The 14,498-nt window shown below is 32.1% G+C and overlaps 2 protein-coding genes across 2 annotated transcripts; one reads left to right on the top strand and one right to left on the bottom strand.

Annotated features, from left to right (window-relative positions):
- Positions 1–2,035: 2,035 nt before the first annotated feature.
- l(2)34Fc (reeler domain-containing lethal (2) 34Fc) lies at positions 2,036–5,346 on the top strand. The gene is made up of 5 exons (XM_080153856.1): positions 2,036–2,089; positions 2,954–3,013; positions 3,426–3,508; positions 3,644–3,946; positions 4,845–5,346. The coding sequence occupies exons 1-5, from the start codon at positions 2,080–2,082 to the stop codon at positions 4,938–4,940; spliced, it is 552 nt and encodes a 183-aa protein (XP_080009982.1). The 5' UTR covers positions 2,036–2,079; the 3' UTR covers positions 4,941–5,346.
- Positions 5,347–5,350: 4 nt separating this feature from the next.
- On the bottom strand, positions 5,351–12,222 carry LOC145314094 (SH2 domain-containing protein 1B-like). Its single transcript, XM_080153855.1, has 9 exons — positions 12,097–12,222; positions 11,259–11,335; positions 10,717–10,844; positions 10,491–10,576; positions 9,517–9,608; positions 8,996–9,053; positions 7,098–7,169; positions 6,406–6,472; positions 5,351–5,824 (listed from the first exon to the last, which is right to left on the bottom strand). Exons 2-9 carry the CDS (start codon positions 11,333–11,335, stop codon positions 5,730–5,732), a joined length of 675 nt encoding a protein of 224 aa, XP_080009981.1. The 5' UTR covers positions 12,097–12,222; the 3' UTR covers positions 5,351–5,729.
- Positions 12,223–14,498: the final 2,276 nt, after the last annotated feature.

The raw sequence follows: 14,498 nt of genomic DNA, 5'->3' as shown, positions 1-14,498 counted from the left end.
CCTAGCAAGGTTGTAGGATGCCAGTTTACAAATTCCTAGATTGGACTGTAAAATATGCTGGTTCCCAAAGTCACGTTCTCTCCGATGTTGGCTAAAGATCTTTGGGACTTTCATAAAATTATTCATTGTCTTATCCCTATAAAAAAAATAAGCGTTTTAGAAAAACTATGAATGGCTTTCCAGATATCAACTTGACCATCCTTGTTTGTAATTTCGCTAGCAGGGTTACTGTAAAATCTAGTTTGGCTGTATTGGGGTAAGACAGAAAAAGAAAAATACTAGAAAAGATCATAAATGGTTTTAGGCTAGGAGAAGTTTTGGGCCAAAAATGCAATTACACCCCACAACAATATACAGTATACACACTACTTTAAATTGGTTTGGGTCCATAACAAACAAAAAAAAATTTCTTGAAACACTAAGAATTTAAAAATTGCTTTAAAATATTTTAATTCAAACAAACCCAAAACAGTAAAATATTGAAAGTATGATTTTGGGACTTTTAAAATCAACAGCAATATAAAATGATAGATGGATCAACATTTGCTTATGGGTAATTGGTATAAATCAGCAAAATAATGAAAAGTTGTAGTATTTTTACGTCTATAGGTTAAGATTTCGATAACTACTGAACCGAGTTCTCCATTTCATTGAAGCTTCTTATGGGCCACTGGCTGGTTTAGACTAACCAATTCTTAGATAACTACTGAACCAATTGAGTTCTCTATTTTATGGGAGCTTTTTATATGCCATTGGGTGGTTTAGACTATCTATCAACTAATTACTTAATAGTCCTCATACACGAAAACATTACATTTACTAAATATATATCACAAAATATTATACAATAACACTTTTATTCTAGTTTACTGATTGTTTAAAAATCTGAAATCATACCTTTTATTGCAAATAAGTTACTTAATGAGGGTATGTTTGCGAATAAACAACGATTGTAGTGCTAAAAAAAAGTCCAAAGAAAAAGTCTGTAAAAGTACACGAGATTTTGCTGCTAAGAACCCATCCCTTGCTTCACGAGTTGTTCTTTGTTTTCCCTTCTACTTTTCTTTTTCTTAGATCATGTCTAATTCTATCTATTCTCTCTTCTTTCCATACACTCCTCTTTTTCTCTCTCTCCTTATCTCTCCATCCCCTTTCTTTAGATCGTACGCTTTTTCTTTCTGTGCCTTACGCATTATTTACGCACCCCTTCCCCCATCCCCTTGCAGTTTGTGCGTACTATACTCATATTGGTCAAAAGGGGACCAATAAATCAGGGCTGTATTTCTTCAATGATTTTTTATTTTATCAAAACTTTTAAAATTTATTATATTGATCATGTAATTTTCCATTTTGCTGTTTGGCTCATGTTTTGAAGCACTTTAGAGGCGAGTTTTCACAAGAAAAAAATGTGTGGGGGATGGTTTCTTTTGGCAATGTCCCCTTCGAAAAGTGCTTTAACACCCTACCAAATAGCCAAAAATTCATTTCAAATGCACAAACATACAACTTATTACTTTATAGCATACTAGCGGCTTCGCCCCTAGCCTCTAGGGGCTTTGCCCCAACAGGTATAATTACATCTTCTGTTACTTACGGATTGAAAATTTTCGCACCTACCCAGCAGGAAAACATTTTCTCGTTTAAATAACGAATTCGCAAAATTCGTAAAAAAATAGTCTAATGTGTTCTCAAGAAAATTACTACTGGTGCTGCTCATAGTCTAATGTGTTCTCAAGAAAAAAATTTTATTTGAGGGGGGGTAAATTTTCATTTTTGGAGGGGTTGGGAGTGTCCCACCCCCCAAGAAAATAGCTTAAAACCACCACAGGACCGATAGATATATACCCTGAAGAGTAGAATCCAATCGGTTCAGTGGTTACCGAGATCTTAAGCTTCAGACGGACGGACAGACAGACAGACGGACGGACGGACGGACGGACAGACATCAAGCTACTTTGTATTATAGATGATAAAATATAGTGAGGCATATTATCCCCTGTGAAATACGCAGGGGTATGTTGCCGGGCTATATAAACAAAACTTGCACTACGCTCAAAATCATCTTTATTCGTTGTCAACATGTTAAAGTGTAAGTATCTTACACACAAAGTGCTTTTTACCTTACTATTTGTTTATTTTAGAGAAAAAAAATTATCTATAGTGCTTTTTTACATCGTTTCATATCCTTTTTCATTTGTTTTAAATACTAAGCTAATTATACAACTAAAGCATGTCCGTATGTTTGCATAACAGTTAGCTCTGAACATAAAATTAGGCATGTTGGAATCATCCTATTCGTTTTCAAATAATTTGTAATAATTTTAAGATCACTAATTAAACTTCTATCTTTTCAATATTAAAATTGCTACCATTCTTTATCCTATCATGTTCATTTGTCTATTTATTTAATGCCGATTTAATGCATATTGTCATCCCTGTTTATAAATAAAACAAAACAATTATTTTCATAACAAACAAAAAATGAGAAAAAAAACTTGTTTTATTGTTTTCTTAAAACTAGATTTTTTGTTTATTTTCTTTGTTCCTTTATAAAATCTGCAAATAATAAGAAAATTAACCACAAAAAAAATAATACCAAACTAGAAATTGTATTTAAAATGTTTTTTTCAGTGTAATTAAAATTGTATAAAGTATTAGTAACGCAGTAAATGTATAAACCAAAATAATATTTTGAAAAGTTAAATTGAAATACTTATCATTTGACTATTGAAATAGGGGAGGTTGGGTGTTATTTCATTGTGCTGCTTATACATGCGGCGGTGTTCTTACTCTGCGGGGCTACCTAGTACCCATGATAACCTCCCCCCTTATCTTTAATTAATTTCCGAAATAATTGGTGGAGGTGGGTTAAAGTGCTCAACAGGGTACTTTGTGTGAAAACAATCAAAAATGCTATTTTTAAATAAAAATAATTATGATGTGTTTTATCTAGTCGTTGTGTTGGTAGCTGCTTTGTCCGGTGTTCATGGCTACTCTGGAGGACCTCCTCCAGGTAAGACAAACATATTTGACTTGTAGAAGAGCTTCACACTTTGGTTTAAAGTGTAACCACGCTTCTGACAGCTTTCGAGTATCTTATAGTTGAAGTAGTAAGGTTTTTCTATTTAACTTAGGATTTCAATAACTATTCAAATGATTGAATCATTTTTCTGTACCTAACCTTTCAAAAAATAGCCTCTAGATTCTAGTTGAGTGTCCAAAAGTTTCAACTATTAATTGTAATCTACAGAAGGGGTAATTTTGTTTATTATTATTGGGGATGTGCATCAATTTATCAGCCATTGTCCTATCCATAGATCCCTGGAATACTACAAACTCATTTATTGCCATTGCATTACGTATAAGATTATGACACAGATTTAGGCATTCCGCTGGCAATTAATGTAATGATCTTTGTTATTAAGGTGCCTGTAAGAACATGAGACCAGGACCTCCACACGAACCTAAGAGCGTAGCAGGCGCTGATAAAAGATCACCCCCATTTGAGGTACGATAGTTTTACACATAATAAACCATTCGAAAGATTTTCCTACATGACATAGTAAAAAGTGACTTATCTTATTTTTAGTTGCATGTTTTTTCCAACATTGCCAATTCTTATACGGTCACTTTCTTGTTTCAGGTGATCGCCTCTCCCCAGGAGAACGGCCAGGTTATCGTATTCCTGCGCTCGCTCAGGGACCAGCGTGCCTTCAGGGGCTTTATGCTCATGGCCGAGGTCAACGGTGACCGCGGCCATGGATACTTTGTGCCCGCTGACGAGTCAGCCGAGCTTGCCGCCACCATGGACTGCGAGAACCTGCCCGTTACCTGTGCCGATGAGGCTGCCTGCCAGGGGTTTGCCAACGCTATTGCCCACTCCTCCCCCGAGGACAAGGTTGCTGTCACCGCCATCTGGACTCCACCTAGCCAGATGTCTGGACAAGTAAGCAAAATCTCAAATTAATTCAAATCAAAAATCGTCCGCCACTTTCCCGCATTTATAAAGGCGTTTCTGAATTTGAATACTCTTCCTAAACTAAAATTTAAAGTTATAGATTACCCCCCCCCCCCACTCCCTCCTACCCAAATTAAGATTGTGAGAAAGTTTAATTCATCAGCTACTGTCCTACCCCTGTACTACACTGAGTTAATTATCTGAAGAAAATATCTTATAATTGATTTGTACTATGCTAGCTAGTGTGTATCTGTGTTGCTAAGAAATTATATTGCCTAACTTTTACCAGAAACAAATTAACAAAGAAACTGTAAAAATGCTTTTTAATTGGACTTAAGTAATTGTTGCACTATATGTAAGATAAAATGAAGACCTTATGTAAAACATCTATGGGATACAGGGATAGGACAATGGACGGAAAAAAGTTAAATCGTTTTACAGACAGATAAAGTGAAAAATGCATAGTTATTCATTGCATGAAATATATATATCTGATAATGGCAATAAGTATTACCTTTACACAGAGTGCCTGATGAAGACTGATAATCCCCACCCCACTAATTTTGAATTTATCGAAAATACCTAGTGTTTTTATTATGCCTTAGGGGTCTATACCTGCGATACCCTAAACCTTCAGTGATACCTAGTAATCGATGTAACCTAACCTGACCTAAAGATATAAACAAACAATCGATAAACTACCCCCTACTCCCCCATTCATTCTGTTTAAATTTATTCCAAATTATGAGAAGAGGGTTATTAATGCTCATCAGGCTTCTTTTTGTGTGAAAGCAACTGTCTTATCAAAATAAATTTAAAAGGTCATTAATCAGATTTTCAAAATATGATCTTTTAACAATTGTCTTACACAATCTTATTATTTCAGGTGACCTTTGTCGCCACCTTCGTTGGTGAGAACGACCCTGACCTCGGCTCCACCTGGTGGGAGAATGTCAGGTCATCCCCAATTGACCTCTTCTAAACCAAAGGTCATATGCCAGCCATATGTTTGAAAGGTCATGATATAAAATTGTGACCTTTAGAAAATATGAACAATTGTTGACTACTGAGAAAAGTTATGAACAAATGACCTAAGAAGGTCAGATGTCTTTCTAGTGACCTTATAATGCAATTTTAAAGGTCATTTTATTGTCCTTTTGACCACAAACAGAAGGAAGAATGAAAGGGAAGCAAACTAAGATGCCCAATTATTTCATACACTCTGATACCTACTACTACAAATATGAACAAGAATGAAAATGAATACCACAGCTGAGCCAAATACAATTATAATTCATTCGCATATGATAATTCATCGAAAATATGGTACCTTGTAATTTATGTATTTATTTAATTCTATATTTATGAAATATATATAAATAGAAACAGCGATGATTATAATAATTTATTAGGTTTTGGCTAAATTTGATTCTCATTATGAGAATAACGATACTTCACACAAACTAAGCAAAAAACTAAGTTTTTAAACATATTTTATAGTACAGTATATATCACAAAAAAAACTTTTAAAACATTTCAATTCAATACAGTTATATCCATATATAGCGCAGTATTAAGATAAAAATAAGATTTTTTTGCAAAATAGAACTAATATTGTTTTATTAGGTGGTTTGGTATCTTTAAGACACACTTTTACGTAGAAACACATCATAGTTATAGAGTAGCTGCGCCTTTAACACGTAATTAGCAAGAAATATCACTACAAACTAATTCTAATGTCTTTAAATTATTTTTATTACAAAATTTGCTATCATGATTCTTGATTAAAAATTAGCATATCTTCAACTTTGGTTTCTTTTCTTTTTCTGCTGTTCTTGTGTCGCAGGCTAAATCTGCTTTTACAGCCTAAAATATTGAATTGACATTACATGTTACATCATTGAGCTAAAGATAATAATCAAATTAATTAATAGAATAATATTTCTATTAAAAAGAAAAATTAACCAGAAAAGAAATAAGAAAATTGAATTAACCTGAAAGTTTTTATTAACAAAGTCACCCTATTATTTGTCTGTCCTTCCGTCATTAAGTCATTACGTAAAAGTACGGAGAAAATGTGATTTTCACGTCAGCTATTCAAGATAGATGTCAGAACTTTTAAAAATATAAACATAAAACACATATGATTGATTGTTTTTCTGAACATTTATTTCTATTTGTGGTCACTGATCAATAACTACTCCAAGACTCACTATGTCCGTTTGTTCAACCTAATTTTTTGTCATTCGCTACTTATGTATGCATTGTCATTCTGTTTTTATATTTAATCCCCAGGGGCTGGGATTTAGCCAATTAATTCAATGTGAAATTGCCTAATAAGATATTGTGTCGGCGTAGAGTTAACGTAAAACTTTTTTATGTAACTTTTAAAGTTGTTTATCAGAATAGCATTCCCTTGTCACTGTTAATCCCTAAATTGTACTCACCAATAAATGATTGCACAGGTACTTCAAAATTAGGAAGATCAGTCTTTACTCTATTGCAGTCAGATCTCTGAAAATTTTATAATTTATATTTATGAAATTAGAAGATAAAAGGCTGAGGTTTTTCTCTGGTTATTAGTCCGCGTGTTCGTCCATATAACACACAGGAGGTTTAATTTATTTAATTATTGATTTGAAAGGCCCAGCACAAGCAAATTTGAATTTAATTGGCTTTTTCCTCCGGCCTTTAGAGACATCGTTCTAAAAACAGATAGGGATACATACAACATTTAATATTCGTGGAGATAAAAAAGGATAAAATTGGACTACAGTTGGTTTGGTAACTCCGCCCCCTATCGCCGCCCCTTCTTCGGTTTGACTTTATAGCGTAACCATGGGAGCTAGGATTGAGATAACGACTTCTAGTATTGACTAACCTTTCACTAAGGCATCTGACTCATACTCGTTTTAGAGGCGTCTATCTCTTATACAGTCTACCAGAGCGAAGATCTAGTGGCAACCTCTCTCTAGTGCCCACTACCAGATCTCCCCTGAGCGTAAGCGTACTTGAGATAACCGCTTACCAAGCTAGCAAATGCCTTAGTGAGTGGGTAGTTCTAAAAGTTTGCGAAATCATAATCTTTAGATGGACGAAGAGCCAGACATGATTTTTTATATACAAAAACTAAGCTTACCTGAATGCAGGGCAGCTTTAATAATACTCCAAGAGTATCTTCACTCTTGTACTCTTCTATTAAATCATCTAACTAAAATAAAAAAAATAATGGTTATTTATCACATCGTATTGTATACGGCTTTCTGCGGATATTAAAACGAAAAATTATAAGATTGAAATAGTTTTATATCGAAGCACTACTAGAAATATATAAATTCAAAATATTTATATATGGTCAACAATAACACTAATGTTTGTTTAAACGTAGCTACTCCTTAATTTTGATTTGTTGTTTGGTTATTCTTAATCGCAATCGTCGCGTAATTTGTAAAATTATATTTTTTACTGGAGCCCCCCTCCGAAAGATGAATTAATTCTGTTTTAATAAAAGTTTCCAAAAATTGAATGTTTTTTGTCAGTTAATCTTATCTTTTCTTTAAATGCAAATAATGTCAAATATCAAATAATTGAAGCCAATTTGACATTTTAACTTTTTCAAAGCCTAAGTAACAAAAATGAAAATAGAAATTAGGTTCAAACTCTAAGTTATAATTTTAACAATAAAAAAATACTTATTAAATACATCGTATTAATTATAGTAAGCTTTCCGCGGATATTAAAATGAAAAATTATAAGATTAAAACAAAACTGGTATTGATTTAAAGAAAACTTAATGTAACACAATGCTATACATGATTTTTCAGTAAGGCTAAAAACTGGTTCTAATCCAGCGGATATTAATCAGTATCGATACCTAGAAAAGCTTTTCAAAAAAACTAGTTAAATGAAAAAAATCAAAAGTGTTTATAATCAGGTGCCAAAAAAGAGATAAAGCCCAATTCTAAGGTTTATTCTATTTCCATGCACTCGGTGCGTGATTTATATAATCTACACACAACAAAACGCAGTTTTGTGAGAGATAGAGGGTAAACAAAAACTTTTAAAAATTTGAATAAAAACAAAAACATCCTAAAAGATAAAAAAAATGCTATATACATTAATATATATATTGTACATTACAGTTCATGTAACATATTATTTATTTATTTAAGGAATATTTAAAAATGCTATAAAGATAATACAAATCAAAGTCCTGTTGTGCTTGGGATATAAATCAGGAATAAGGTATAACCAACAAGCAAGATTAATTTTTAAAAAACTTTTTGGTGCAAACTTCAAAATAAGTGGCCGAAATAGGCTTAAATCATTTGTTTAGGTATTTTCGTAATAGGTAGAATTTTTTTCTTCATATTTTTATAATTTTTCTCTTCTTATTCAACTCCCCAAAAAAGCTACTTTTAATCCTTTCACCTTACATTTTTTTTCTTCAAAATAAATCCCTGGTTGGATAAAAATACGGTTACAGGTCAAATATAAGTATAACAAAATGTTATTGATTTAGGATTTGAGCAATTTAGATAAAAATGTGGGTTTTTTTAGTAGCAAAGCTACTTAAAGGTGTTGTATTGTCTGTTTGTCTTTTAAAAGTAGATAACATTAAGTTGAGTCAAAAATTATTCCTTCTGAGAGGATATATAACTACTAACATGCCATTATTTGTAACTAAGCAACTACTCTAGATCTTACTTTGTCCATCAGCCCGTGAGCTCATTCGTCACAATTTAGCTGGGTATTTCATTAAAGAAAAGTCATTGTTCCGCTGCTTTTAAAGGTAGACTTATAGAGTTTATAGTTTCATATGGATAATGAACCTATGCTCTTGAACTCCTGTTTTCCGTTTTCTGTTTGACTGTTCTTAATTTTTTATTATGATGTTTTATATTTCTAAACTTTTCTATTTATGGACATGATTGTCCTTGTTTTAAATAGTTTTAGCATATGTTATAATAGCATATAAGATTTATATATTAGGATTTTAAGTAAAGTTTTTTTAAAAATGAAATAATCTATACTTACATGATCAAAATATTTGATATGGTCCACAGTTATCATACATTTCTGTCTTGTTATTCTATTATCAAAAAACAAACATTTTGTAAAATTTTAGCAAGTAATTTCAGGCTAAGTTTCAATGAAATATTAAGTTTATTTTCTAATTTTCTATCTGTTTTGACTTTTGGTTTATAAGCATTTGTCACAGGATTTGATTTGTACGTCCGTGGCGCTGAAACAGGAAATAGTTAAATAGTTAATAAGAAAACATGATAATGATAATAATCAAGGAGAGATTAGACTATAATTAAAATTTTATAAATATTTAAAACGTTCTTTTATTCGTTGGCTATTAAATCTATATAGAATTGGAAAAAAATTCGACCAATAATTTACATCCATAAATGGGGGTATTTGGTTTATCATAATTGGGGGTGTACATCAATTATCATCCAAATGTCTTATTTCTTTATATCCCTGCAAATTCTAGACTAACAGTTTATGGTTTTCAGAAATAATGTAAAACAAAATGTTATTTTTTCCTAAAATATGTAATTCTATTGATATTGTTGACACAAAGGGTCAGATCTCCAGCAAACTCAGTAGAATTCTTTACAAGGAACATTCCCTCTGGTCCCTAAAATATATAATTTAGATTTAGTATAATTCTTTACAAGGAACATTCCCTCTGGTCCCTGAAATATATAATTTAGATTTAGTAGAATTCTTTACAAGGAACATTCCCTCTGGTCCCTGAAATGTATAATTTAGATTTAGTATAATTCTTTACAAGGAAAATTACCTCTGGTCCCTGAAATATACATAATTCAAATTTGTTGCTAAATTTTACATTGTTTATAACATTCTGTCAAATAAGACATGGATGAATATTTATCCTATTTTGATAACTACTATAAATGATTAAGCTCTCCATTTAAGGAAAGCTTAAAATAGGTCCTGGGATTGTTTTAGACTATTTTTTTCTATAGATTTAAGTCTTTTGGCGGTTTTTTCCTGCCTTCTCCGTTCAAAAACAGATTCCCTAGTTGCAAGGGGTGCATTGGTAGTTTTCTAAAAAATAACATGTTTTTTTTAATGGAGCCCACCTGTTTGTTTTCTATTTTTTAACTAAATTTTTTATTGGATCCTAAACCTAGACTCTGCTATTTTCAGAAATTATCAACCTTGTTTACTTAATGGAATGGAATAATTGCATTCATTTGATGAATCAGGATAGATGCAGTTTTAGGGAAACCTTTTAACTAAAAAAAACTTTCCATATAAAACCCTCGCATTCTAATTACAGTACTAAACGTTGTGATACAAGAAAATTAAATAGTAGTCATCTTGCTGTTGTATGCTTACTAATATCTCTCAAACTATGGACCAATATTTTTAGGGAAACTAAGCATTGATATAAGGCAGGTTTTTAGGCTTTTTTGAGGTTAGGTCGACCACAAAATAATATATCAGATTTCTACAGAACTTGACTGTAGTCCTGTCTGCTTGACCAATTTACCTGTTTTAAAAGTTGTTCCACCTCTGCTTTTCTAATCCACCCATGGTAATAAGATGGCATTTGCATTTCTCCTTGCTTTAAAACTTCTGAAAAATATGATTTTTAATTCCTCCAATCAAAAATATTATTTTGTAGAGTAAGGGAATATATATTTCGATTCCAAAATTTATGCCAATTGGCCTCACCCTTAAAACCACAATTAACAATAGCCGTTTATAGATTTTACCTCGCATGTGTCTAACTTTTTCAACCGCGGCTTTAAATTTGCATGTTCTCACAGCGGCTATAGCTGGTTTCAACATGTTGTTACCATTTTCACTCGGTGTCACAATTTTTCTTGCTGGACTAAGAGGTCTAAAATAAAATATTTTTTTTACTCGATTAAATATAAATTGTTGAAATTACTTTTTATGTATAAAAGTTTATATGCGGAAGAAATAGTAAAAGGTAAAAGGACAAAAAACGAGACGGGAAAAGAAAAGAGAATAGAGATATAGATAAAGGAACTTCTTTCATGGGGATATAAAGGACCGTCAGTTGTATGCAGTTCCAACAAAAAATCTGACTACCCTTGCATTACTGACAGACAGACAGAAGGATCAGCATCAAGCTTAGCCTCGCGGCTAAACAGAAATTTTTTCTCTCGCGAAATCTTGAAATTATTCTTGACTAATTAGTTTAACTTTAAATAAATAATAATAATTTTGATAATATTTACATTTTTATTATTATCCTAAATTTCTGTTGTTTCAAATGTATTTGACTTACTTTTTTATTGGAGAATTTCTTTTGATTGTATAATAGTCTGGTTCATCCACAATAAGCTTTGATTCTTGGCCGCCCATCTGAAATTCAATTATCTTTAAGGATTCTCTGCGGCTGATATGAATTTATGGGTTGGTGCTTATGTTTAGATCGGAAGCTGGTGCAAGATTGAGAGCTGCAATGTCTTCGCGTTAGCTGAGAAGAAAAAGGAAGTGTAGGTATAAAAAATAAATTATCAAAAAATTTTGAAATGTTGTGATTTTTACTTTTTTCAAAAGTGTGTCCTTACATAACATTTTGAACATTATAGAGTAGCTGCACTTACTACTAATAGGTTAAGGCAATTGCGTTTTTCTTTTTTTTGGGGTTAAACTTCTTATGTTGCGAATTTGGGTCAATTATTAACAAGGCGAAAAAAAACTTAAACAAGGATCTCAACAATCATCCTATAATAGGACAATTACATTCCGTATTGAAAATATCTATTTAAAAAAAATAACAATTTATAAAACGACATTCGGACTTTCTGGTAATGAGAAAAGAATCAGTAAACAACGTTTGAAACCGTTCGGACAATTTTAACATTACCCAATACAAGATCAGAACTATAAGACAAATAATCTATTATACGATGAACTGATTATTTAAAACTTTTTAAAAGAAGTTTTTTGTAATAACTCAGTACAGGTTTTAGGCATTTTTAATAGGAGGAAAGGCTATCCGCAAACCAAAAAATATTCTATAACAAAATTTTCCCTTAAAAATAGCCTCTCTTAACTTAAGCCCCTAGAGGCTAATAGGTTTATAATAATAGGAGGTTTAATAAAAGAAAAGAACATACCTTAAAAGATATTATTTCTAACAATACTCTAATATGAGGAGGACATTATATGAATCACACAAGTTCTCAGATTTTTTGTCTTTTACGTTTCAAGTCTCCGTATAAACTACGAACAGTTCTATATTATGCCCATATCTCTAATTTCGCTCTCTCTCTCTCTTTAGTATCTCTCTCTCTCTCTCTCTCTCTCTCTCTTTAGTATCTCTCTCTCTCTCTCTCTCTCTCTCTCTCTCTCTCTCTCTCTCAGTCTCCTTACTTTACTTGCTAACTCTTACATTTTCTAAAGGCCCCTTTTTGTCTATCCACCTCGCTCGTGATGTTGTATCATCCGTGAACAGGAGCAATCTATAATACAAAGTAGAACGATGTCTGTCTGTCTGTCTGTTTGTTTGTAGCTAAGGATCTCGCTAACTGCTGAACCGATCGGGTTTATAACTATTTTCTTGGGGGTTGAGACACCCCCAAAAATATAAAATACCCCCCCCCCAAAAAAAAAATTAAAACTTAAATTAGGGTCGACTACCCCCCCCCCCCCCAAAAAAAAAGTACCTTTTGGGGCAAAGCTCCTAGAGGCTAGGGGCGAAACTGCTAGTTATTTCAAAAAGAAGCGCAGCAACATCAAGCTAAACAACAGACAAGGATGATATTTGTATAAAAAGGCAGACTTTTTAGCTTTATCTTAAAGTTTTAAAATGCGTAAAAATCTGGAAATTTCCAATGCGTCATTCATTAACATTTTTAAATCGAAGTATTATTACAGTAAATGTGTCGGTCAGTGCGTCTGCCAGAAACTAATATATCTGCCATTAATTCAGGCATGTTTATTGCTCTTGCTGTTGATTTTAAAATTCACATTTTCATTCCTATAACAATTAAATATTCTAGTAATTATATGAAAGTTGAATGATTTTATATTTAAAGCGCTTTTACTCTATATTTGATAATGTTCGCCTATCTTTTTAAAAGCGAAGCTTTTCTATAATTAGGGTCGGTCCGTCCGTCCGGAACGGATAGCTTTTTTCGTTAATTTAGGCATGTTAGAATTGTCCTATCGATTTCAAACTTTGTATGGTGATTCCTGCAGTAATTACGTACGATTTAGAAAGCGTAGCAACTTAATAATCATTACCAAAATGTCCGTACGTCTATTTTAAACATGTTGATTTTTTTACTTTTTTAACAACAAATTTTTATATGATCTAATTATCCGATTGATCTGATTTTTGGTATGCTGATTTCTGAGACAACAAAGTACATTATTAAAAGCAAAGCAACTCTTTAATTAAGTCCTAAAAATGTAAGTATGTCCATAAACATTATTCTATATCACACAGTTTTTCAACAAATTTACTTACAATTTTGCATCGACTTTCATACATTTATATTCTGATTATTCAGTTCTGACACTATACAAGTGTTAATGTCCGTTTGTCCTACCGTTTCAGTGCTTCGCTTTTATGGATGTTGTCATCCTTGTTTTTATGTGCTTTGTTATCAACCTTCTTAATGTGTACTAATACAATTAAACTGTTTCATTACAGTGAATAACAAAAAGTTCTACAAGTGTTGAGATCGACTCCTTAAAAAAGTTTTTAACTACATATCATATTTTTCTGCACTAGACCTACATACGTTAGCTAAAATGGCTTGTATTACATAAATATATTTAGCATCAGTTTTTCACCTTTTAGCGAAGATACTCTATAACTCAAAATGTCTGTCCGAAACATTTATTGAGCAATAAGCATTCAGTATACAATTTACTTTGTCCGTTAGTCTGCTGTTCTTGTTATAAAACGTACGTATATATTTAGTGTGAATTTTTCGTCTCAATTTATGATCACGTTTCCTAATATTTTTTGAACCATTGATATCATCTACTCTACAACTCATTTTGTCCGCTTGTCCATCCATCATTTTGTTGACATCCTAGTTCTTTTTAAAATCGAAGCTTTTCTATAATTAGGGTCGGTCCGTACGTCCGTCCGTCACAGACGGATAGTATTTTTTATTAATTTAGGCATGTTAGAATTATCCTATCGATTTCAACCAATGCATGCTGATTCCTTTAGTAGTTAGGTACGATTTAGAAAGCGTAGCAACTCTATAATCATTACAAGAATGTCCGTACGTCCATTTTAAACATGTTGATTTTTTTACTTGTTTAACAACAAATTTTTATATGATCTAATCATCCGATTGATCTGATTTTTGGTATGTTGATTCCTGGGACAACAAAGTATAATGGCATAAGCGAAGCAACTCTATAATCAAGTCCTAAAAATGGAAGTAAGTCCATAATTATTATCCTGTATCAAGCAGTTTTTCAACAAATTTAATTACAATTTTGCTTCGACTCTTATGCATTCATATTCTGATTATTCAGTTCTTACACTATATAA

This window comes from Acartia tonsa, chromosome 3 (genome assembly GCF_053477335.1).
Source record: "Acartia tonsa isolate MP-2025a chromosome 3, ASM5347733v1, whole genome shotgun sequence".
NCBI classification, from domain to species: Eukaryota; Metazoa; Arthropoda; class Copepoda; order Calanoida; family Acartiidae; genus Acartia; species Acartia tonsa.
Note: the sequence above shows the minus strand (reverse complement) of the source record. Positions and strands in the feature narration are given on the sequence as shown.

What these genes read in the sequence shown, in the direction of transcription:
- LOC145314094 (XM_080153855.1), bottom strand. Translation starts at nt 11,335, where the DNA reads ATGGGCGGCCAAGAATCAAAGCTTATTGTGGATGAACCAGACTATTAT. An exon ending in AGAAATTCTCCAATAAAAAA is followed by an intron (nt 10,845 to 11,258) that starts GTAAGTCAAATA and finishes ATTTTATTTTAG; the next exon opens with ACCTCTTAGTCCAGCAAGAA. An exon ending in TAAAGCTGCCCTGCATTCAG is followed by an intron (nt 6,473 to 7,097) that starts GTAAGCTTAGTT and finishes TAAAATTTTCAG; the next exon opens with AGATCTGACTGCAATAGAGT.